At 39.3% G+C, this 22,257-nt stretch overlaps 1 protein-coding gene across 8 annotated transcripts in view; it reads left to right on the top strand.

Moving 5' to 3' along the window:
* ATP2B1 (ATPase plasma membrane Ca2+ transporting 1) overlaps nt 1-22,257 on the top strand; it is an 88,721-nt gene that overhangs the window by 38,114 nt on the left and 28,350 nt on the right. For all 8 annotated transcript variants that reach the window (XM_090042668.1, XM_090042662.1, XM_090042666.1 and 5 more), the window contains exons 3-10: nt 8,122-8,319; nt 9,304-9,558; nt 9,640-9,765; nt 11,146-11,289; nt 15,979-16,017; nt 16,276-16,437; nt 17,764-17,978; nt 20,082-20,324. In XM_090042668.1, the coding sequence (XP_089898794.1) occupies nt 8,122-8,319; nt 9,304-9,558; nt 9,640-9,765; nt 11,146-11,289; nt 15,979-16,017; nt 16,276-16,437; nt 17,764-17,978; nt 20,082-20,324 (1,382 nt within the window). The remainder of the gene's footprint in view (nt 1-8,121; nt 8,320-9,303; nt 9,559-9,639; nt 9,766-11,145; nt 11,290-15,978; nt 16,018-16,275; nt 16,438-17,763; nt 17,979-20,081; nt 20,325-22,257) is intronic.

Below are 22,257 nucleotides of genomic sequence, written 5' to 3'. Positions count from 1 at the left end.
CAGGCATTTGATATGCCTGCTGCATTTTTCTCAGCATTCCGTTTTGCTCTCTTAATAGTATACTTGCTCCTTGCTTGCTATGCAGTATCTTGGTGTCCTTCAGTACTGTTCCCAGGGCACTCGTTTTTGTATTTGTGCCCTTTCTTTCTAAGAACTACACTTATCCTTGAATGAATTTCATCCTGTGAATTCACACTGCTGCTAATTTATAATGGTCACTTTGGGCATCTGTTTTGGGTCCAAGACGAAAGGAACCTTTTTTTTCCCCCCATACCTCCAAGTTCTTAAGCATCATCCTCAGAATAGCCAGTGGCTTTATTTGCATTAAAAAAAAAAGTTACATACTCCTGTTTTTCAAATACCTTCATCTAGACAGTATTTCCCTGGCTTCATGAAAGTGGTATGGGAAGCAATTAAACTATACTAAACATTTTGGTTTTATCTGTAAGAGGAATAGGCAGTTTTCAAAACTACTTTTTTAAAGCACTGAAATTCTTCCTTTTCAAAACTATGAAAGGGAGTCCTTATTGCACAGTTTTGACTAATTCAGGTTTTTGTTTTTTCCTTTAGTCTTGGTGTAAGGTAGTTCATTTAAGGTTATATTAGGTTTTTTTATCAACTGTTGAGAATTCAAGGCAGAACTTGTCAACCCTTGGTAAATCTGGGAATGAAGTTTTAATGTGGCACAAGATTTGGCACGTCATAATTCCCAAACAAGTTTCTGCTGCATTGGCTTTCTACATGTATGTTTTAGGGGAAGCTGCCTCCTTCCCCGGTTGCATTTTGCTTGTTTTCTGGTTCTGGTACTTATTTCATTGCCAGTGGGTTTATTGAAAGATCACAATCCAGACTACTGTTAAATTATGCCTGAGGTAATACAGAATACAATCAATATATAAAGGAGTGTTATTTCCCTTTATGCACACTAAATGGGAAGGTAAAAAGAAGGTAGAATACTGGGGAGGAGGAAGAGTGTTTTTAAATATTGTGAAACAAGACTCCAAGGTGAATAAAGAATTTTGACAGACTGTCTAGAGGTACACATTCAGTGTGTTTCCATATTGAAGCTTTTGCTGTGGTGTGTTGTCCTGCATAATTAGCAGAGCCTCGGTAGCTAATATACAGCTAATTCCTATAATTTCTTAGTCAAGTGGGTGGTTTGTATAAAGTCTTTTTCTTTTAATGGAAATCAGGCTAACAAAGGAATTCAGCTTGCTTCAGCAGGTAATTGAACTAGCCATATTCTTACTACTCTTGCATTTACTTTCTTTAATTGTACTATGGAATGTACCTGTCCTTTGTTCTGCTGCAAACACTGTCTCTACAGTACAGGTATAATCTTCCATTTTAACATTTGTGATGGCACAATTTCAATAATTGACCTCCTGGACAGTGCTCATATGTACTCTAGTCCGTGGCCATCAGAAATGCTGATCGTGGTAATAAACTTTATCTCCAAAAAATAGCCACCACAGTTCATACTGAATGGTTCTGCAACCTAAAGGGAATCTAATGTAGTTTGAGGATTTTCCCATTTGTTCTTCCAAAAATGTCAATGAGACCTGGCTTAACATGTGACTTGGTTTCAGTTTGGTACTAAATGATTGGGTTTTTTTTTAAGTTTTTCTTTTTTTTTTTTTATTTTATTATTGGGTGAAGTTAATAACTGAAGGTACCAAGAACAAGTCATGTCTGACCAACCAGACTTCCTTCCATAAGGTGACAGACTATGGATGGGAGAAGAGCAGTGGATGTTATTTAAAAGCCTTGCTCAAGTAAAAGTATGACATGTTGGGAGAAAACTATGATGGGAGACTAAGGAAATGCACTAGATGAAAATACTGTAATATTTTAAAATGTAATATTTGTAAATACAGAACTGCTTGGATCCTTATGCTTAACAAGTCAGTAGTAATTTAATGGTTCAATGTGCAGTTCAGAGGAAGTATTAAGTAAGGTCTTTCTTGTATTCAATACTGTTTCATGGATGTTGGAGCTGTATGTGCTTGGCATACTTGCTGATGACACCAAGTTGGATGGACACACTCTGCACTTGTCCATGTTGTCTCTCATCTGATTGTAGAGTGGAAGCATGGTCTTTCCAGGCCATTCTGGATCCTAGCCTTACCTGCAAATACCCACACTTGGGATGGTATGATTTGTATGCACAGATACAGACTGAGGAATGACTGGTTAGATCACAGTACTGCAGAGAAGGACCTGGGGGTTACAGTAGACCATAAGCTGAATATGAACCAACAGTACATTCTTGTCTTTTTGCAACAACTGCATGCTAGGTTGTATCAACAGGGGGGTCACTCAGGAAGCAATTCTTCTGCTCCTATTTGGTTTCAGGATCCATGCACCAAGAAGGATGTGGAAAGTCCATAGGAGCACAGCAAAAATGAGGCAAGACTTGCAAGGAAAGGCTGAAAGAACTAGAGTTATTTAGTCTGGAGATGCGACTGAGGAGGAAACTGAAAATGTCTTTCAAATATCTGAAGAGTGATTTATGGAGAGAGGATTTTTCTCTGTGGCTGTAAGTGACTAGACTAGGAGCAGTGGCCTCAAGCTATAGCAGAGGGAACTCTTAAGTTGGAGATTTAGGAAGAACCTTCTAACTTAACCTTAAGTACTAGAAAACGTTACCCAGAAAAACTGGAATATCCATCCTTGGAAACTTTTTCAAGAGCAGGTAGACATTTGGCTGGGATGATTGTCAGGGATTCTTCTAACTTGAACAGGGGGCTGGATATGATTTCATAGATTTTTATAGGCATTAGGCCTGGGAGGGACTTCAGAAGATGGAGCCAGCCCCCCTCCTGAGGGGTAGGAAGTCAGCTGGGGTCATAAGATCCCAGCAAGATAAGCATCCAATTTGCTCTTGAAGGTGTTCAATGTAGGTGCTTGAACCACCTCAGATGGCAGGCTGTTCCAGACCCTGGGGGCTCGGACGGTAAAGAAATTCTTCCTTGTGTCCAGCCTGAAATGGTCTTGCAGTAGATTTGTAAGCATTTGACCTTATCATCCCTTGGGATGCTCTGGTGAACAAACATTCCCCCAGATACTGATAAATTTATAGGTGGCCATCGGATCACCCCTGAGCCTGTGCTTTTCCAGGCTAAAGAGCCCCATGGCTTTCAGCCTGTCATCGTAAGGTCTGTTTTCCTGACCTCTGATCAAGCGCATGGCTCTTCTCTCTCTCTCTCTGTCTCTCTCTCTCTCTGTCTCGCTTCTCTACATCCTTTTTTGAATTGTGGAGCCCAAAACTGGATGCAGTACTCCAGCTGCAGCCTCACCAAGGCTGAGGTACAAGGGGAGAATGACAACGTCCTGGGATTTGCTTGAAGCATCTATGGGTGCAAGGATCTTCGGGGGTTTTTCCCTGATCTTAAAAAAAAAAAAAAAAAAAAAAAAACAACCAAAAACCAAAAAACCCCACAACACCCCCCCCCCCCCAACCAATCTGGAATTTTTAAAATGAAAGCCCCCCCCCCCCCCCCCCCCATGGTGTCCCTCACCTCCCACCCACATCTTCTGTTCCCCCAGCCCTGCTAGAGGGGGCCCTCAGGTGCCAGGGCTATGGGACCAGGGACTTTGGCCTGGAGAACAGCTCCCACAGGTTCCTGGTAGCCACATGCATATAGGCACACATGGTGCCCCTTGCTTAACCACCCTCTTCCCACTTCCCCCAGCCCCTTGCTGGCTGGAATTCTGCCAGCCTATAGAAGACTGATCACAACTGCAATATCTGCAGGTTTCTCCGGTAAAATGAGAAACCCATGTTTGCCTCTAGTAAAAGGTGAAATCCAGTGTTTTACTCCGCCTTTCTGTGGGGAAATAGAAAACCCTGATCCATGCTGATAACTTCTTGGGGTCCTCTTCAGCCTATGATCCTGAAGTGTACCATGCAGCAACTTGGATATAAGGAGGTAGGGTTCTACCACAGAATTTAAGTCACTAGTGCAAGATTTTTGGTGAATGAAAAATAAATCTGCACAGTAGAAAGTCATTAAGCAAAATGACACCATCTATTTGTTCCAGTTCTTTCTCTTCCCACCACTCCTTGTCTCTTTACAAGGAATAACTCCACACACAAGCAAATGACACTTCTTCATTTTAATATCAAACTTCTGTGATCTGTGGAAGATCAGGTCATTTGATGCTGCTTTACCATATTTTAAAATGATAGGCATCTAAAGTTGTGCAGTGCCACTAGGCATTTCAGTTGTCGGAACTGTACTGTAATCCAAAATCACTAGCTACCCAAAACACACGGGGGGGGGGGGGGAAGCAAAATAAGCAGTGAATTCAAGTTTTTTAAAGAAGACGACATTGTATTTGAATATGAATTTCTAATAATCAGTTGATTTGTTTTGTTTTTTTTAAAGCACAGATGTTATACTCTTCAGTTTGGCTTTAAAGAACTTGATATGTTGCAGTCCAAAATGGAGTTTCAAAATTGCTCCTGTAATAGCTGTTTTAGTTGCCTCAAAATTTAGGTGTTGACTTAAGGCATGTAATTGTTCTCAGAACCAATCACTTTCTTGTTGGCACTTAATACTGCTGACTTTCTTTGGACTTTTTGTGAAGACTTTTGAACAGTTCTGCCCTGTATACACACAAATGCATAATAAGTAACTTCTGAACTTTGCCAGGACTTTGCTCCATTATTTCTTAACTTAAGAAAACCTTGGCTTTTTTGTGTTTTTTCACAAACAGAAGACCAGTTAACTTTTTTTTTTTTTTTTTAAGATTATAGGCAGACAAACCAAGTACTACAAGATAAAAAGGGAGAGGGTGGAACAAGGCATGGGTTGTAGTATACTGTCAGTTACTTGATGTTGACTGTGGGTGCCCCTTCTGCCTTCAGTGAAAGGGGCCAAGCTACTGTGGGAATTATGAATCTGCACTAACCTATGCACAGAGTACTAATGCAATAAATCAACACCCTCAAACTAGAGAAGCTAGTTTTAATTAAATGTTTATTTTAACACCTTTCTAGAGTGGAAGGAATCAATATAGCCTTCTAAAAATTAACTGTTGCAGGTTTTAGCAAAAGTACTCTAGTCCAGTGGCTTCCAAACTCTGACAGAATTGCCACCAATTTAAAACTATACAACCTTAAGTACCATCAGCAAGTCTGTGTCATATGAAATAATTATAGTAAACCTGTTTTTAATGCAAACCAGTGGTGGTATGCGTACCACAGACTGGGAACCACTAGTCTAGTCCTTATTTTGGTTTGGGAAATGTAGCAAAAATGAACCTCTTTGCTTAATTACTAGTTCATATTCTCTAACCCAGTTAGTTGAGTTTTAAACTTTTTTCTGTTTTTTTTCATTTAGGAAGCAACACTGGCACTTCCTGTACAACTTTTTGTTGAGTAACCATTTTACCTTTTGACTAAATTCTAGGGCAGGAGTTGGTAGTGTGTTTGGGCAGTGCCAAACCCTCCCACAACTTCAGATTGTAAGATGTTGGTGTGCCGGGGTGGACAGCAAGGAAGCCTTGAGAGGCCCGATCCTTGTTGTAGCAACAAAGCCCTGGCCCCTTCCCCACTGTCCACCCTGAGGCACATGTACCAAGCAAAATATCTCTTGCATACCACACTCTGGCACCCATGTCAGGGGGTGCCTGCCCTTGTCCTAGGGTGATAGTTGAAAGATAGCAACACATAATAGAACCTGGTCCTGTAAACTCTAGTCACTTGGAGATAAAAGGCTGGAGAAGGGGAATTACCCTAGATTGTTTATACAGAAGGCTAGGGAAGTGGCAAATGTTGCCACATGAGCAGGGGGAATTTCATGAGCTGCTTTCACGAAGCTTAAAAAGGGGATGGGGTGGTACATCATTACCAGGAACCCCTAGCAGTATGCATAGAAGAGATGCTCATATTGAAGTATTGCTTTTTGAGGATCTGTCTGATGCTTTGAGGGTTGTCCTTTAAAGTATAGCTCTCCATCCTCTCAACTCATAATGTCACTGTTCCACAGTAACTTATGCTTGTGCAGACTCGTGCCTACCTGAAGAGCCAGAGCCTGCACAGCCACCTGGACCTCAGTCCCCAGAGAAATTATGGAGCAGGTGCTTGGGGAATCCATTTCTAGGCGCTTAGAGGAGGAGAAGGCAATTGGGAACAGTCAGCATGGAGTCTCCAAGGGCAAGTCATGTCTGACCAACCTGATTGCCTTCTATAATGAGATGACTGGCTCTGTGGATGTAGGAAAAGCTGTAGACATGACTATACCTAGACTTTAGCAAGGCTTTTGATAGTCTCCCACAGCATTCTTACAAGCAAGCTGAGGAAGTAAGAGTTGAATGAATGGATTGGTAAGGTGGATAGAAAGCTGGCTGGATCATTGGGCACAACAGGTAGTCAGACTATTAGAGGTACACCAGTGCATTGATCTGATATCAGATCGGCACAGATGTAAAGAAAACTATTGGAAATCTAGCCTGATGTGGCTAGTTTTAAAAAACAAAAAAAACTCGTGCAGCCACCTCGCAGCACATGGGTGGCAAGGAACACAGCCTGGCACCTTGGAGAGCTGCATGCAACTGGTAAGTCTGTGGTGGTAGGAGGGGCATGAGGGTGTGTGTGTGTGTGGGGGGGGGGGGACACAGATCAAGACTGCCTGCAGTGAGGGAGGCTATTGCTGTTCTCTTCCCCTGCCCCCCCGCCCCCTGGCACCATCTAGGCAGCACTTGCCCTTGCTGCCTCCCCTCCACTGCAGGGAAGGATTTGATTTGGTTCCCGCCCCCCCCAACACCCCTTCTACCACACCAGACTTACCACTTGGAAGTAGCTGTATCAGAAATCGGATCTAAGCAAGTTTTGTGAGTGATGTCAAGCTGGGGTGAGTAGTGGATATGCTGGAGGGTAGGGCTAGGATTTAGAGTGACCTAGGCAACTTAAAGGATTGGACCAAATGATCTCATGAGATTCAACAAGGACAAGTGCCAAGTCTTGCACTTTAACACTGAACAGTACCATGTACTAGTACAGGCTTGGGACCTGCAGAGCTGCTGCTTATCCAGTTGAAACTGATCTGGGGGCTACAGTAGATGGGACTGAATTATGAGTATGTGCCTTTTGCTAAGATGGCTAACGGCATACTAGGCTGCATTAGAAGGAGCATTGCCAGCACATCAAGGGAAGCAGTTCTTTCCCTCTATTCAGCACTCGTGAGGCCACATCTGGAGTACTGTGTTCAGTTTTGGGCCCCCCACTACAGAGGATGTGGACAAATCTGGAGGGAGCCTGGGGGAAGGCAGTGAAAACGGCAAGGGGACTGAGGCACAGGATTTCTGAGGAGAGGCTGAAAGAACTGGGCTTATTTAGTCTGCAGAAAAGAGACTTAGAAGGGATTTAATAGCAGCCTTTAACTGCCTGAAGGGTGGTTCCAGAGGGGATGGAGCTGGACTGTCCTCAGTGGTGGCAAATAATAAAACGATGACCAATGGTATCAAGTTACAGAAAGGGAATTTAGGTTAGATATTGGGGCGGGGGGGAAGAGTTTTTCACTAGGAAGATGGTGAAGCACTAGAATAGGTTACCTAAAGAGATGGTGGAATCTCTGTCCTTGGAGGGTTTTAAGGCCTGGCTCAAAGCTCTGGCTGGTATGATCTAGTTCTGAGAAATTCAGCTCTTAAAGACTACTTTAGGGGGGGAAGGGCTCTGCAGATTTACGTGTATTTCGGCTCTGTTAGTTTTTTTTACCAGATATTGACATGTATAGGTGGTGTTGCCCTCCAAGTATAACTGATCTCCAGAAATTGCCTTGTCCTTTGGCTGTCGTAATGAACTGTTTTGCATTTGAATGTTAATGAGTGTATATTTGAGTGAGTTGGCAACAAATGTCTTGGTGTATAGTGGGATTTAGGGGGTTGTTTCCACTTGCAATGGGTTATTTTGGTTCAGTTATAAATGAGCCCCACTTGCAAATGTGAATTTCTGCTACTTGGAGGTAAGTAATATGGTGTTGGCTTCATCTTGCTTCATACTACTGGTCGGGCCATTGATGAACCTCTCTGACCCTAATGAATGGAAAGTTTCACTTCTGTAAAATGCAGGCAAATATTCATGTAGCTTAACATCACTGATCCTTTTTTTTCTAGGTTTAAGTGGAAATCCAGCGGATATTGAGAGGAGAGAAACAGTGTTTGGGAAGAACTTTATACCTCCTAAAAAGCCAAAAACATTTCTTCAGTTAGTGTGGGAAGCACTACAGGATGTTACACTAATAATACTAGAAATTGCAGCCATAGTATCATTGGGCCTTTCTTTTTACCAACCTCCAGGAGGGAATGAAGCATGTAAGTGAAACTTGTATCATTGCATTGCCAGTTTTTAGAACTCGGCCATATAAGCTTAGTTTTTAACCAGCAGGTAGTGACATTTCAGAGCTGCCTCCAAATTGTATGGTTGCCCTTTTTTTGTGTGTTCTTTCCCTACTTGGATAATATTGCTAGAATTTGCATCCTAAATGGGAGCACCAGTTTTCCTAGAGTAGTTTGTCGAATTTGGGCATTTGATTGAAATACTTGAAGCACAAGATTTTGTATACGGTAAGGCAAAAAGCAGCAGGAACTGCTGCTCTTCCTTTTATAAACAATGCGATATATACTTTCACATGAATCTAGCTCTGTGTTCAAAAACTTTATGTAAACAGATTGGATTTCTTTAAACTGTGGCTTGCAATGCCCTTTTCAATTGGGATGCAGCATGTTCAAGTTTCTTTTCTATAAACACTTAATTTTGCACTGATTCTCTTAAGTTTTTTTGTTTTTTTTGTTTTTTTGTTTTGTGTTTTAAGGAGGGGGGGGAAAAAAAAAAACTGGCTGCACAGCAACTCTTTTTCTTTTAATATGGTCCCTTGTGCTTTGTTCCTTGAGGGTGACTTGTGACAACATACAGGGAAGTGCCGACAATTTGGTGCTCTTACATTCCATTCTGTTTACTAGTTGGTAGCAACTTGCACAGCCTTCAAAGAACAGTTGAAACCCTCCATAAGCCAAGACAAATGCCTATACATGGGCATAATAGCTTTTTTTAAATCTTATTTGTAACTTCTAGCTTCCCGGTCTGTCCTGAGTTTCCCCAGCTACTTTTTCAAAATTGCTTTCTTGATCTTGTGCATTTTTTTTTTAAGAACTTTTAAACATTTTGACTGGCTTCTAAATTGAACCTTCTTAGGAAATCTTTTTACACTGATTTCAGTCTGAGATACTGATTTTGTTTGTTTTTTATGACGGTTAAAAAATTGGTTTGAGCTCTAAATTTTTTTTTGTTTCTTACAGTGTGTGGAGTAGTGAATGTTGGTGAAGAAGAGGAAGAAGGTGAAACAGGTTGGATTGAAGGAGCTGCAATCCTTCTATCAGTAGTTTGTGTGGTTTTAGTAACAGCTTTCAATGACTGGAGTAAAGAAAAACAGTTTAGGGGGTTGCAAAGCCGCATTGAACAAGAACAGAAGTTCACTGTCATCAGGGGTGGCCAAGTCATCCAAATACCAGTGGCCGACATAATTGTTGGGGATATTGCACAAGTAAAATATGGTAAATATGTATTTTCAACTTGTAAAATTCTTTGACTGTTATGAGTGTCTGAGTTTACAGATGTTGATGCTCTTAATTTAGGTGATCTTCTGCCAGCTGATGGGGTACTTATTCAAGGAAATGACCTTAAAATTGATGAAAGCTCACTAACTGGAGAATCTGATCATGTTAAAAAGTCTTTGGATAAAGATCCTATGCTGCTGTCAGGTGTGTGGCTTAATATTTCATAGAATGGACACTTTTCAATGGGCTATAATTGAAATACAGAAGTTTTAAAGGTTTCTTATAGCACAAGCTCTCAGGATATAGCATTGAGACATAATATATTTTTACATATTATGCACACACGCATACCACCTGAGGCAACATGTTAGCTATTAGTACTGTTTTCACCTTCAGTGACCTGTAAGAAACTTCTCTTTTTTTTTTTTTTTTTCTTGTTATCACTTGCAATAGAAAAGGCATCTTTTCGAACACTTCACTTCATCTTACTTTTGAGATGCCAGTAGTATCAAACTTGGTCTGACTTCTTGGTTTTGTGGTCCACAGTATTTGAGGCATAATGTCCTAATGACAGATACAGAAGCTTTAATGTCCTTCATCTGGAAAAGCTTCATTTGTTTCATAAGTACACGTTCACCTTTCTTTATAGTTACAAATATTTTACTTTGTCACAGAACAGTAGTAATAACTAACTTTGATCACTTTCAATTGCAGTAGTGTCATTCCATGGTGGTCACCAAGGGAACAGACATTTCCCAATAGTCTACAGTGGAAGAATTTCTGGATTCATAGATCTGAGTTATTTTGCCAAATTACTTGACATTAGTCTTCCTTACTGTTGAAAATAGTTACTGAATTTCTTGGATTAAAGTCACTGAGTGCAAATGGTGGTAACATGTAAGAATTGTATCCAAGCGTAAGGAGGATGCGAGTGGGGATGGATCTCTTTAATTTCTAAACATCTGCACTGTTAATTTTTTTTGAACAATTTAAGGTACCTTGCTCAGCTAGCATATGCACTGTCCACTTCACTTACATTTTTAAGAGGACTCTTTGATCCCAGGATGGATAGACTGCACTTTTGCTTTAAAGAGTCTTCTGAACTGTTTGCATGCTCCCCAGTAGTAGTGCAACTATACCTATTACTCAAATTGCTGCAGACCCATCTGAAGGAGAATACTTCTTTAACTTACAGTATTTGAATAGTAGGAAGAAAAATTCAGAAAAATCTAACCTCTTCAAACTTGTTCTAACTGAATATTTCGGGATGAAATTAAACTTTTTGTTAACTTTGAGCTGCCTTTAGTCAACATTACTTTTTCCAAAACTAGAAATTGTACAATTTTTTTTTTTCTTGTGCTCTGTTCCTATTCTTTACTTTGTGATTAACTGTTGACTAGTTTTCGTTGATTATTGCAATGTTGAACCTGTGTTCCAAGAACCAGACAGACTCTTGACCGCTTGGTTTTTAGAGAAGGTCCTAATTTTAGAAACTACCTCTGGGTTAGTCTCAAAGTTTGCTAGCCACTTCGACACTTCTGAAAGGAAAATAAAAGTGTACTTTTTTTTTTTTTCTCCCCCCAGGTACCCATGTGATGGAAGGCTCTGGAAGAATGGTAGTTACTGCTGTAGGTGTGAACTCTCAAACTGGAATCATCTTTACCTTACTTGGGGCTGGAGGAGAAGAAGAAGAGAAAGAAAAGGAAAAAGAGAAAAAGGACAAGAAAAGTAGGCATACACACTTAAGTTGCTTAACTACAATAATAAAGCCTCTTGGGAATTAAGTTCCATGTTTACAGAACTTTTTTGGACCTCAAATGTTTCTTTGTTAAGACCTCTTAAGCCTTGTCCATATTGGGGCACTAACTTGATGCTGTTTCAGAAGTAAGGCTATACATGGCACAATTAATCTGATTAAACAACTCCTTCAATTTATATATTAGATCTAAACTTCATTCTGCCAAGAGAAGTAGATTGATACAATTAGAGTTATAGCTGCAGGTAACTTGAGCATTAGTTTTTTGTTTTTTTTTAGTGCTTTTTAGAATCTTCCCCTATGGGGTCTTCAGTCTTGAGGTAAGAACCAATCATAACACATTTCTCTGCCTTTTCCTAGTTCAAGCTTACAACTTCTAGTTCCACCCTGTTTGCAGTGAAATATTGTGCAGTGATTCACAGTTGTGTGCTTAGAAAGGAAAACCTCTGATCTTCAATCTTTAGCAGAGTGCTTCACTTACCATGGTGAAGGACAGCTTAATCTTTTATTGGGTGACAACCCAAGTGCTGATCAAGATGAGGTTGTGTTTTTTTTTTTTTTTTCCTATTGTCCACTAGCTATCCTCCTATCAGAACTAACAGGATAATAAAAACTGACAAGTAAGGCATACCATTGTCATGGCTTCTGCAAAACATAGATGATATAATATAACTTTTTTTTTGTGGACAAGATGGTTTGAAAAATGGAGTCTCAAGACTCATGGGAAACTGAATACAGAATAACTCTTTGGAGGAAGCTGTCTTTTTAATCTTCATTTTTAATCTTCTAGGATTTTCCCACAGCTGTAACTAGGTCTTGCACTATTTGATTCAGTCAACCAACTGCCAGATATATAAATGTAAGGACTAAGCTAATAAATGTGATCCCAACCAGTTGAAAATGTGGGAAAACCCAAATAGTCCTTCCAGAAATCTGTGGGGAGAATTTTTTTTTTTTTTTTTTTTTTTTTTTTTTTAGGTTTTTACTATATATACCACTTTAGCCTGAAATCTCTGGCAGAAAGCAGATTTGATTTTGAATTCCATGTTTAACTTTTTTTTGAGGTCTACTTCTATATCTACAGCAGGAAACTTTTTGTCTTGACTCAAAAGTTACCTCTGGCTCATATCCAAAATAGCTTCAGCTACAGTGGATAGTTGAGTGCAGACTACCAGAGTCCTTTCTCTTCTGTCTTAATCTAGAAAAGGTTTTAGTTTTTTAAATGGTGACCCATTTAAAAGGGGGCAAGTTGACCTAGCTGAGAAGGGGTACAGTACTGAGAGCAAACCAAGAGTTGCATAGTCACAACAAAAGAAGGAAAGAAAGCAAGTGGAGAGCAGCTGGTACAAGAAATGTTGTACTCAAATCTTTTGAGAGGATTTCAGTACAAACTTGAACGTTTGAAAAGGCAGCATGACTTTAAAAAAATAAAATTAAAATTGCTTTCCAAAGAGGCATCCAGTTTGGACAATCCTAGTTTAGATTTGTACTTGTTCACAGGTAACTGAGGAAAGCTGATTCTCTCCTAGACTTTTGGATGCTGCCAAGTTTAAATTTCATAATTTTAAATGAGTTTTAATAAATTTTAATGATTGATTAATTGTTACTATCTTGAATCTGTAGGCAAGTCCTGAGTTTGCTGTTTTGTTAGACTTTTTAAGGTAGGGTATGAATTTTAAAGAACGTGTCTCGCTTTAGGCCTCCACACTGGGATTCATTGCTCTAGAATAAGAATATATACAATGACTTTGTTCCTCTATCTGGGTTTAAGAGTCTAATCCCTACTCTTGCCACAAATCAGAGTAGAAGACAGTTATCAAAGAAGTAGCCACCACAATCAAAGATCTCAAGTGGGATTAGTGTCTGACTTGTTTTTAAAATGCAGGGAGGAGAGAGAAAAAAAAAAACATTTTTCCAATGCTATTTACAGAAAAATAGTTTGAGGGTGAAGTTTTACCTAGTAGATCTGGCCAACAGGTTTCCAGCACTTGCTCATCCAAACTTAGCAACGCTTCTTCTGGAACTTGGCAGAGTAAAGGCTAGTGAGTTTTTAAAGTCCTAAAGTGGATCATCAAAGCTTTTTGTGGGGCAACAATGGGAAGTACTTCATTCACCCTCTTCTAGAGGGCATTTAATTCCTGGAGTCTGAACTAGCTTGTTGAGCATAGTAGATGGGAGAACTCCTCCAATTTCTCCCTCTTCCAGTGCTCACAGACTAACTTTTCAACCGTACTGAAACCATAATCACAGTACTAATGTTGGATCTTCACAAGACAGAAGATGCAGGAAACATGGGTAAAACATGAGGAGTAACTTTTAGTTTCTAAAATTGTCTTGTAACAGAACCTTTTTTTTCATCATCACTTCCTGCATTTCTGAACTGTGGTTTATGAATTGGGAAGACTTGATATATAAACTTGCTAAGATTTGATAGCAGCATCCTAGAACTTAAGTACATGCAGTCATTGGACTTGCAGCACAATTGGTTCCTGAAAACCAAGTCTTTAAGTTGAAACATTCTGACTTGGAATAGATTCTCTCCCCCCCCCCCGGAAACAATGTTATAAATGGGGGGTTGGTTCTTGAACCAAGGCCCGATACCCTATTTACACCAAAAATAACCCAAAATTTTGTACTCAATCAACTTATAGCTACACTTGATGTATTATACTGTATATAGCAGTCACTGATTTGGAAGGACTTCTTTGAGGTGACTTCGCTGGACTCTTTGAAGGGTTCTTTGCTGGAGTAGTCTTATTCTTGGCTGCAAGATTTTTTTCTGGAGATTTTTTTTTTTTTTTCTCTTCTGCTTGCTTAAAGTTGTCCAAGGAACTTTGGACAGATTCTCCAGGGAGATGGGCAACAGTGAACTTGTTCACTGGCATGGCATGGCATCGGATCAAGCATTGTAAAGTCATAACTGACATCAAAATTGAAATGGGGTGTCAGTTTATATACATTGCAAGTGTGAAATGCAACTCAAAACATTGTAAATTGAGGACTGCCTTTACATATGGCCATCATAAAGCAGTTTCTAATGGTAGCTTATTTACAGCTGTTACTAAAATGATACATTAACAATTGAAATAAAATTACTTAACTTGTGGCTATTGGTGAAAATCATAGTAGAATGTGCAGTTTTACTTCTTAAACAGCAGTAAAATTGAACATGCTGTATAATGGTGCGTAAGGAAAAAAGTAATATAAGATAGAATAAGGAATGTCATAAAAGGGCATTCAATTTAACTTCATTCTTTGCGCACATAGCGCGCACATCTACAGAGTATAGGACATGTTGCAAGTTAGAGCCAAATCGTCTTCTCTTCATTAGTGCATTACTTAAATTTTCCATTTAATGACTGGAACCATTTCCTCATTACTGCTTCAAAGAACAGACAAGACCACAAATAATTTAGTTAATCTGTTTCATTCTTTCTGCAAGAATGTATCCTCATTAGAAGCTATTATTGTACTTCCACTTAAGACTGGAGTTGACTTGTACACAGTACTGTAGCCTTTAACTTCCAGAAGCAATGGCTGTGCACTACTTGACTAAAAGGAACTATGTAAAGAACAGCAGTTTTAAAAAAAAAAAAAAAAAAAAAAAAAAATTGTAGACTGGTTAAAAACTGCTTAAGAACTGGAGTGATCAATTCTGTAAACACTTCTTCAATTTGCAGTTGACAGCATACGTAAGAAAAGCCTTGCTGAACTGGATCTTCTGTCTTGGGATAGCAGCAGGCAAATGGAAGCTGCAATAAACATCTTTTAATTAGAGCAGATTTATTCTTCACTTTTTTTTTTTTGTATCTTGATGCCCACCTGTCTGAAAATGGCATACTTTAGTCATGGAAAATGTGTTTATCAAAGGTTGTCTGAAAAAGGGAGGGCATCCTGAAATCTTGAACTCTTGTGGCATAACACCGGGGAGGGGGTAGAAATCTTTGTTCCTTCTTAGGAATGAAAATATTTATTTAAGTTGCATGAAACTGGTTTTGGCAAGTTAAATGCACCTTTTTTTATGGGTAGGGTGACTACATGGGGAAATCCAGGGATACTGCAAACCCCCTCCCCAGGTTGGCAGTGCTATTACAGGCAGAGACAGAAGCATAGTGCCGCAGGCAGCAGTAGTGCCTGCCTGCTTGGCGCATACCATGCTCTTCTGCCTCCCTGTTGGACTGTGCCACACACCTGCAATTTTTCTACCTTCTCTCTTTTCCCCCCCCTCCCAGCCCAATGCATGCACCCTCTTACCTGGCATGGACCTTTCCAGCACCTCCTTTTTTGGCTCCTGACTTTAGTTCCCACCTCCCTTGTAGGAACTTGTGCATAGGAAGCATCAGGCTCCATACAGACCTGGGTGCATAACGCTTCAGTCTTTGACATTTTGCCTTGCCAGCTTTTTGCAGTAGTACTGCAAGAGAAGACTTCAAAAATACACTGTAAATATGAATCTCCATTTTTAGGAGTAACCTAATACCCCTGTACCCAAGTAACATCTTGGGGGTGCGGGGGGAAAAACAAAAATAAAGCTAGTCCTTGTCAACTTGTTTCCCTAATAAAAACTAAATTGTATGGGGAATATTGGGGGGAGGGGTGAACACAAATGTTTAATTCTTTTTATATGTATTTAGGGACTCCTTCTTTTTTTTGTCTTGTAGGTAAAAAACAAGATGGAGCTTTAGAGAACCGTAACAAAGGTAAATGTATTCCTGCAAAACTAAAAATAACAATTTGGGTGTTTTGAAAATTAAAGCTTAAAGACCAAGTTGACACATGATGCTAAACAAAGGATTTCTAGGCAAATGTAGCCAAAACCCAGATAAATTCAAATAAGTTTGTGTTTAAAAACATGTCAGACGTATTTGCTGCATTCCAGTTGGTTACTGACTTTTGCCTTGTAGCCTTGGTGAGACTGCTGATTTTTAAACTTCCATGTTCTGTATTTCTGTACCTAGCAAAAGCTCAAGATGGTGCAGCCATGGAAATGCAACCTTTGAAGAGTGAAGATGGTGCAGATGGAGATGAAAAAGACAAGAAGAGAGCTAATTTGCCAAAAAAAGAAAAATCAGTTCTACAAGGCAAACTTACTAAGCTGGCAGTTCAGATTGGCAAAGCAGGTATTACTTCATTCCTGTGCACTGGAGAAATTTGGTGCATTACGCTCTAAAGTAACTTAACTATAGAAGGTAGCTGAAAATACTACTTCAACAAATTGATGCTAGTCAACTATAGTTAAAGTTCTGTTATCCGGCATCTTACAAGCTGGCGTGCTCAATTAACTGGCCTGCTGGCTTGTAAGATAAAGTAAAATGGCAAGTTCCCACTGTGGCACTCATGGTTTCTCCAAGCCCCCATGGCCCAGGGGCATGATGGGCTGTGTGGGACCTGCCTCCCTGTCCCACAGGGCCCACGGGAGGGGTGGCAACTCTGCAGGAGGGGCGGGGGGATGCTGCAGACTCCGCAGGAGAAGCGGCAGCCCGGGCCACTCAATTAACCAGCATATTTTTGTTATCTGGCATCTCCCCATAACCGGGGGATGCTGGATAACAGCTTTTTACTGTACCACTGTTTCTAAGGTCAAACCTACAAAAAAAACTTGTTTTTGGAGAAGAACATGCTTTCATGGTAGCTGGTTTTCTGGACTGTAGGAAAAGGAACTGGAATTCCTTACACTTCAGGGGAATATACTGTGGGCACATACCTAGAACATGAAACATTGGTATTTCTGTACATTTTTACCTAATCTTTCCGAGGCTGTCGGCTAGCCAGTTAACCTCTTTAGCTTCTATACCTGCGTGTTCCCTCTTTTACTTTATTTTAGGACCATCCTTTTTCATAATTGCGTGTCACCTCACTAGTATTGGTCCCTTTCACACCTGTATCTACAGTCTTCCACAAAATAGAAGGTTAAACATGAGTGTCTTGCTCCTAATGTCCAATCATTGCCATACTCCCTTGTACTCTGGCTTCCACTTCTTCTGTTCACTGAAAGTGCTAACCAGTGTTCTTCAGCCACTCCCACATTAGATTACCTGAACAATCTGCCTTTACCAGTTAGTTCTGATAATTAGTCTTCTGTTCCTAAATCTATGTTAAAGTTATCTTGCTGTTCAGCATAATGGCCTTAACTAAACTTTTTCCTATAAATGTGAAAAGCTAGCTTTTGTTCCTGAATGCATAAATGGCATTTTGAATTGTAGTTTAACTACATCAGCTATGTACCTTTTTCCTATTCAATTTCTTAACCATACAATTGTATCTTTTCATTTTTAAATACTGCCTCTTGCATGTTCTTTTGGAAGCCGAGACTAGGATTTTAGGAAAATTTTTTAATTTTAAGCATGTGTCCTGTAAACAAGAATGCTTTTTAGCTTTTTCTATTTTAAAAAAATTGCTTCTCTTTTTTTTTTTTTTTTTTTTTTTTTTTTTTCTTTTAACAAAAGGTTTGTTGATGTCTGCAATCACGGTCATTATCCTTGTATTGTATTTCGTAATTGATACCTTCTGCATTAAGAAGCAACCTTGGCTTGCTGAATGCACACCAATTTATATTCAGTACTTTGTGAAGTTCTTCATTATTGGAGTTACAGTCCTGGTGGTGGCAGTACCGGAAGGTCTTCCACTTGCAGTCACTATATCCCTGGCTTACTCTGTAAAGGTAGGTGTGTGGTGGGGAACACTAGCATACATAAAGGCAGGTACGTACAAATGCAACAGCTAGAAATGTGCCCAGTAGATAACTTTTTTTTTTTTTTGCATTTAAAAAAAAAAAAATCCTTCTCCTTTGTTCAGAGAAGCATGTGTGGACATGGCTCAGGTCTACAAAGTTTGGATACTGTTTCCCTATGGACAGGCGGCAGCAGCAGCAACCCACCTTGTAACACTGCTGCTTGTCCCCAGGGAATGCCCATGCCCCATGCGCTCTGGTATGCAGCAGGTTATTCTGGGTGGGGTGGGAGAGGCTGGGGCTAGTAACTGCTGGCCCCAGCACTCTTATCTAGGGGCCTTTTTGGAGCTGCATCTGCAGCACTTCTTCTGCAGCAGGGATCCTGGCTTGCACCCAGAGTATGGCTCCAGCCAGCCAGGTTCTGGTTTTGGGTTGTACACACTACTGCCACATGTGCCAACCTGCTCTTTACTTTTTGGCATGGGGTTTTTTTGACTCTGGAATCTCCTGGGGTCAGCCCCTCTCCATGTTACATCTACATGTGCAGTGTATAGCACTGCACACAGGTCTATGATGCCACATACCACACCTCTGCACTTTTTTCTGGATATGGTCCTGGTGTCTAACTGGCTTGAAATTCCTGACTGTATGAATGTCTTGGGCAGGGCAATGTAGACTTCAGCAGGCTGGCAACAAAATGTCTCTTGCATTCTCTGATTTTTGTACAAGATAAAATCCATATTCAATGTGTAATACTTTAATATGCTTATGTAATACTACAACTATTATTGGTAACTTAAATAACATACCTTAATTACACTATTTAATTTTTTAGAGGTGTTGTATACTGCAAGACTCTTAGAAACTGAGCTAGGCAAGTTGTCCACTGAACTCTTTCATGACTAACACTTGTACAACCACAACTAAATTTAGTCAAATGGTTACACGATAATCCTTCAGTGTTTGAAGATGCATCTTATTTGAATCCTTTGCCATCTGAGTTGATATTGCAGAATATCTAGAGCCTACAATTTTGAAAAAGGGTGTCCTACTCCTGATCAGCTTCAAAATATCAAACTTCCTGGCAGTTCTTTTGGACTGGACACTTTAGTTTGAAATTTGGCTGCAACAGTTAACAGCTTTGTATGCTGCTTCCTTGCACTTAGCTTTGCATATTAACAGAAAAGTGCTGCAAATCCATTTTTTGTGGGCTTGCTCAACTGCACCTTGGAGGTTAGGATAATGTTCTAACCTAGGAGTGTGTGGGGTTTTTTTGTTTGTTTTGTTTTTTTGGTGTTAAATCATATCTCAAATGACAGGCTGTTACACTACTTGTTTTGGGCACCCTTGGCCAGAAGTCCAACATTGCAGAATCTTCCAAGAACTGGAGTTTAAATTCCAACTTAAGTGCCCAAAATAAGTGTGTCATGTTAGAAGTAAGGTCTTAACTGAAACACTGCTCTTGTCCAATGTTGCAGTGCAAATAATATCAGCTAAAGTAAAATGTGGTGTACAATTCCTTACCTCCATACTTGTTAAGTACAAGTAGGGTTTACAAGATCAGGTGGGAAACTTAAGTTTAACTGGAATGGGAATTTCTCCTCTCAGTTGGGAACCGTTGAATATTGAGCAGACCATATACTAGGCTAATCTATCACAGTGGTGGTTTTTTAGTCTAAAGTCAGGCAGAAGGTAGGGCTTGGTGGCAATAACTTACTTTTTCAGATGCTACAGAGTTCGCGTCTGAACTGCTTGGGTCAGGATGGCATCTTTGCAGATGCTAGCTTCAGCTGGTTAAGCAGTGACTGAACCTCTCCGTTAACATGTTTAATAATCTATTAATATATAGCCCACTGACTTGTTTGTATACCTACATGGTCTTGATGCACAGTTGCAGGAGACTAGTTAGTGGAGGTTTTCAAAATGCAGTTGATCTGTGCACAATGTGCATGCATCACATTTAGAAACTGCCAGGTAGCCACATCATGAAATGGTGAGTGCTTATCTTTGGGTACATTAATCCCCAAGTCTGAAAAGTTTCTGAAAATTAAAGCCTTAGTAACAGCTAGTTCATATTTGCTTTTATCTTTTTAGAAAATGATGAAAGATAATAATTTGGTGAGGCATTTGGATGCTTGTGAAACTATGGGTAATGCAACAGCTATTTGCTCAGATAAAACTGGAACATTGACCATGAATAGAATGACAGTGGTCCAGGCTTACATCAATGAAAAACATTATAAAAAAATTCCAGAACCAGAAGCTATTCCTGAAAACACCATGGCTTATCTTGTAACAGGAATTTCTGTTAATTGTGCTTATACTTCCAAAATACTGGTAAGTAGACCTTCCTTACTTTTCATACAGTGAAGTAAAATTAGAGTACCTTTTGAGTCTACTGTAATGTTAATACCCAGTTTTGGTAAGTGTGAAATCAGACTTTAAAATGCAGGTATTAGTTTTGCAGTCAGCATAATTTTGGTGACTTCAGAAACATCAGGAAGCTTAACTTTTTTTTTTTTTTTTAATGAAAAGCTAGTTCTTGGATACCATCATGAATTTTTTGTTTTTACAGGCTGGGGGCTTTCTTTGTTTTGGAAAGAATCTAGGGCATTTTGGGTGCTACTGCAATATAAAAATGTGAGAGCAGTTTACTAGAATGTAATGAAAAATGTTTACTAGAATGTGATGAAAAAAATGCAAGTATAAATAATGCCTCTTTTATTTTTATTCCCAGGTGTTAATACTGGATTTAAGGGTTAATAGTTTTACTATTTAATTGACGCTTTTTATAGTGTGGGGCATAATTTATTACATAACTCATGAATAAATGCCGTACTATATTTGCTTTGCCTAAGTCTGCTTGTTCTGATGGATACGGATGTCTCGGACTCATTTTTACACAATACTGTATAGAATTTGTCCCTCTTAAGTCAACAAACTGAAGTCTGATGGCACTTGCAGCTTTTCTCGACTATTCTAATAATTACTTGAGTTGTATCAGTATTCTGATGTTAAATTCCACTTCTGAATTAAGGCCATCTAGAAGTATGCTGCAAACTTTGTATGTGTAGGAAGAACTCTTTTAAAACATTTGTAGACGTAAATGATAACTGATACAAGAGAAATATTAAGTGAGCACACTTGGTCCTCAACTTGAAGCAATATACATTGTTCTACAATGTACAAGTTTGTCTTGTATGAATGATTCAGGCGCTTCTAAGCTAACATTTTCTACACTGATGTAGAAAACTAAGTTTTATGGCTGCTGTATGTACCTCATTTAAAAAAATTGCTGTATTTTTAAAGTGCTCTGATTTTGACAGTTGTCAGAGGCTCTGAGAGACTTTAGCCAGATGTCAGACTACAAGAAGTAAATGATATTCTCTAAACTATTAGAGGCATTGCCTTAATCTTTTGAAAGCAGCTCTAAAATTTTAAAACCAGTCTTGTATATTTCATTTGCTTTTTACAACATTCAAGTCTGAGTTGGAAAATGTTTTAAGAAATAGTCTTAAGAAAAAATTTAAACCTTTTTTGCATGCAAGTGGTTACAGGGAGATGGAGTCCTCATATACTGACTGCATACCTTAAGGGATTTCAAAGTGATCTTTTTCTCAACACAACTTTAATATTGGTGTTAGTGAATAGCAGACATACAACTGGTTAAAAATTTGACATATTGACACAGTGGTACAAATCTGGTTTCCCTCACTTACAAAAGAAGGCATGGTTTCTTTCCTATAGGAGTTGGAATAATGTTCATGTCTTGAATACGGCTGAATGCAAGACCTTGGGAACCAACAAAATGGAGCCCATTTACAGCCCAGATGTAAAACAGTGATTCAAGAAAGTATTTAAAAATCATAGTGTAAAAGCTTATTTGCAGTGCTGAAGAGGGCAGACTAGTGCTTCTCCAATATTTTGTTAGTGTGAATGAAGGGCTATTGCTTATGCCCAGTGAGACTAGTAATGGAATTCAACACTGAATCCGCTTGAAATATCAGTTCAAAAATGCTAGAAAAACAAAAAAGGGCTTTTAAAATACTAACTAGGTCAGGGTTTGGAAAACAGCTTTATGATGGGACTTCTAAATTCATTCTCTAAGAGAAGATTTCCCAGATAATCAGTCACCTTTTTATGGGGAGGACACCTTGTAGGAGTGGGCTTTAAATTGGCAGAAGAAAGGCATAGTAATATTGTGGTTGGGAAGAAGGTAAAACAAACTTTGAACTAAATTGGATAATAAATACCATTACAAATATTGAAT

The sequence above is a fragment of the Crocodylus siamensis genome, chromosome 4, assembly GCF_052110815.1.
Source record: "Crocodylus siamensis isolate JL-2025a chromosome 4, ASM5211081v1, whole genome shotgun sequence".
NCBI lineage: Eukaryota > Metazoa > Chordata > Crocodylia > Crocodylidae > Crocodylus > Crocodylus siamensis.
Note: the sequence above shows the minus strand (reverse complement) of the source record. Positions and strands in the feature narration are given on the sequence as shown.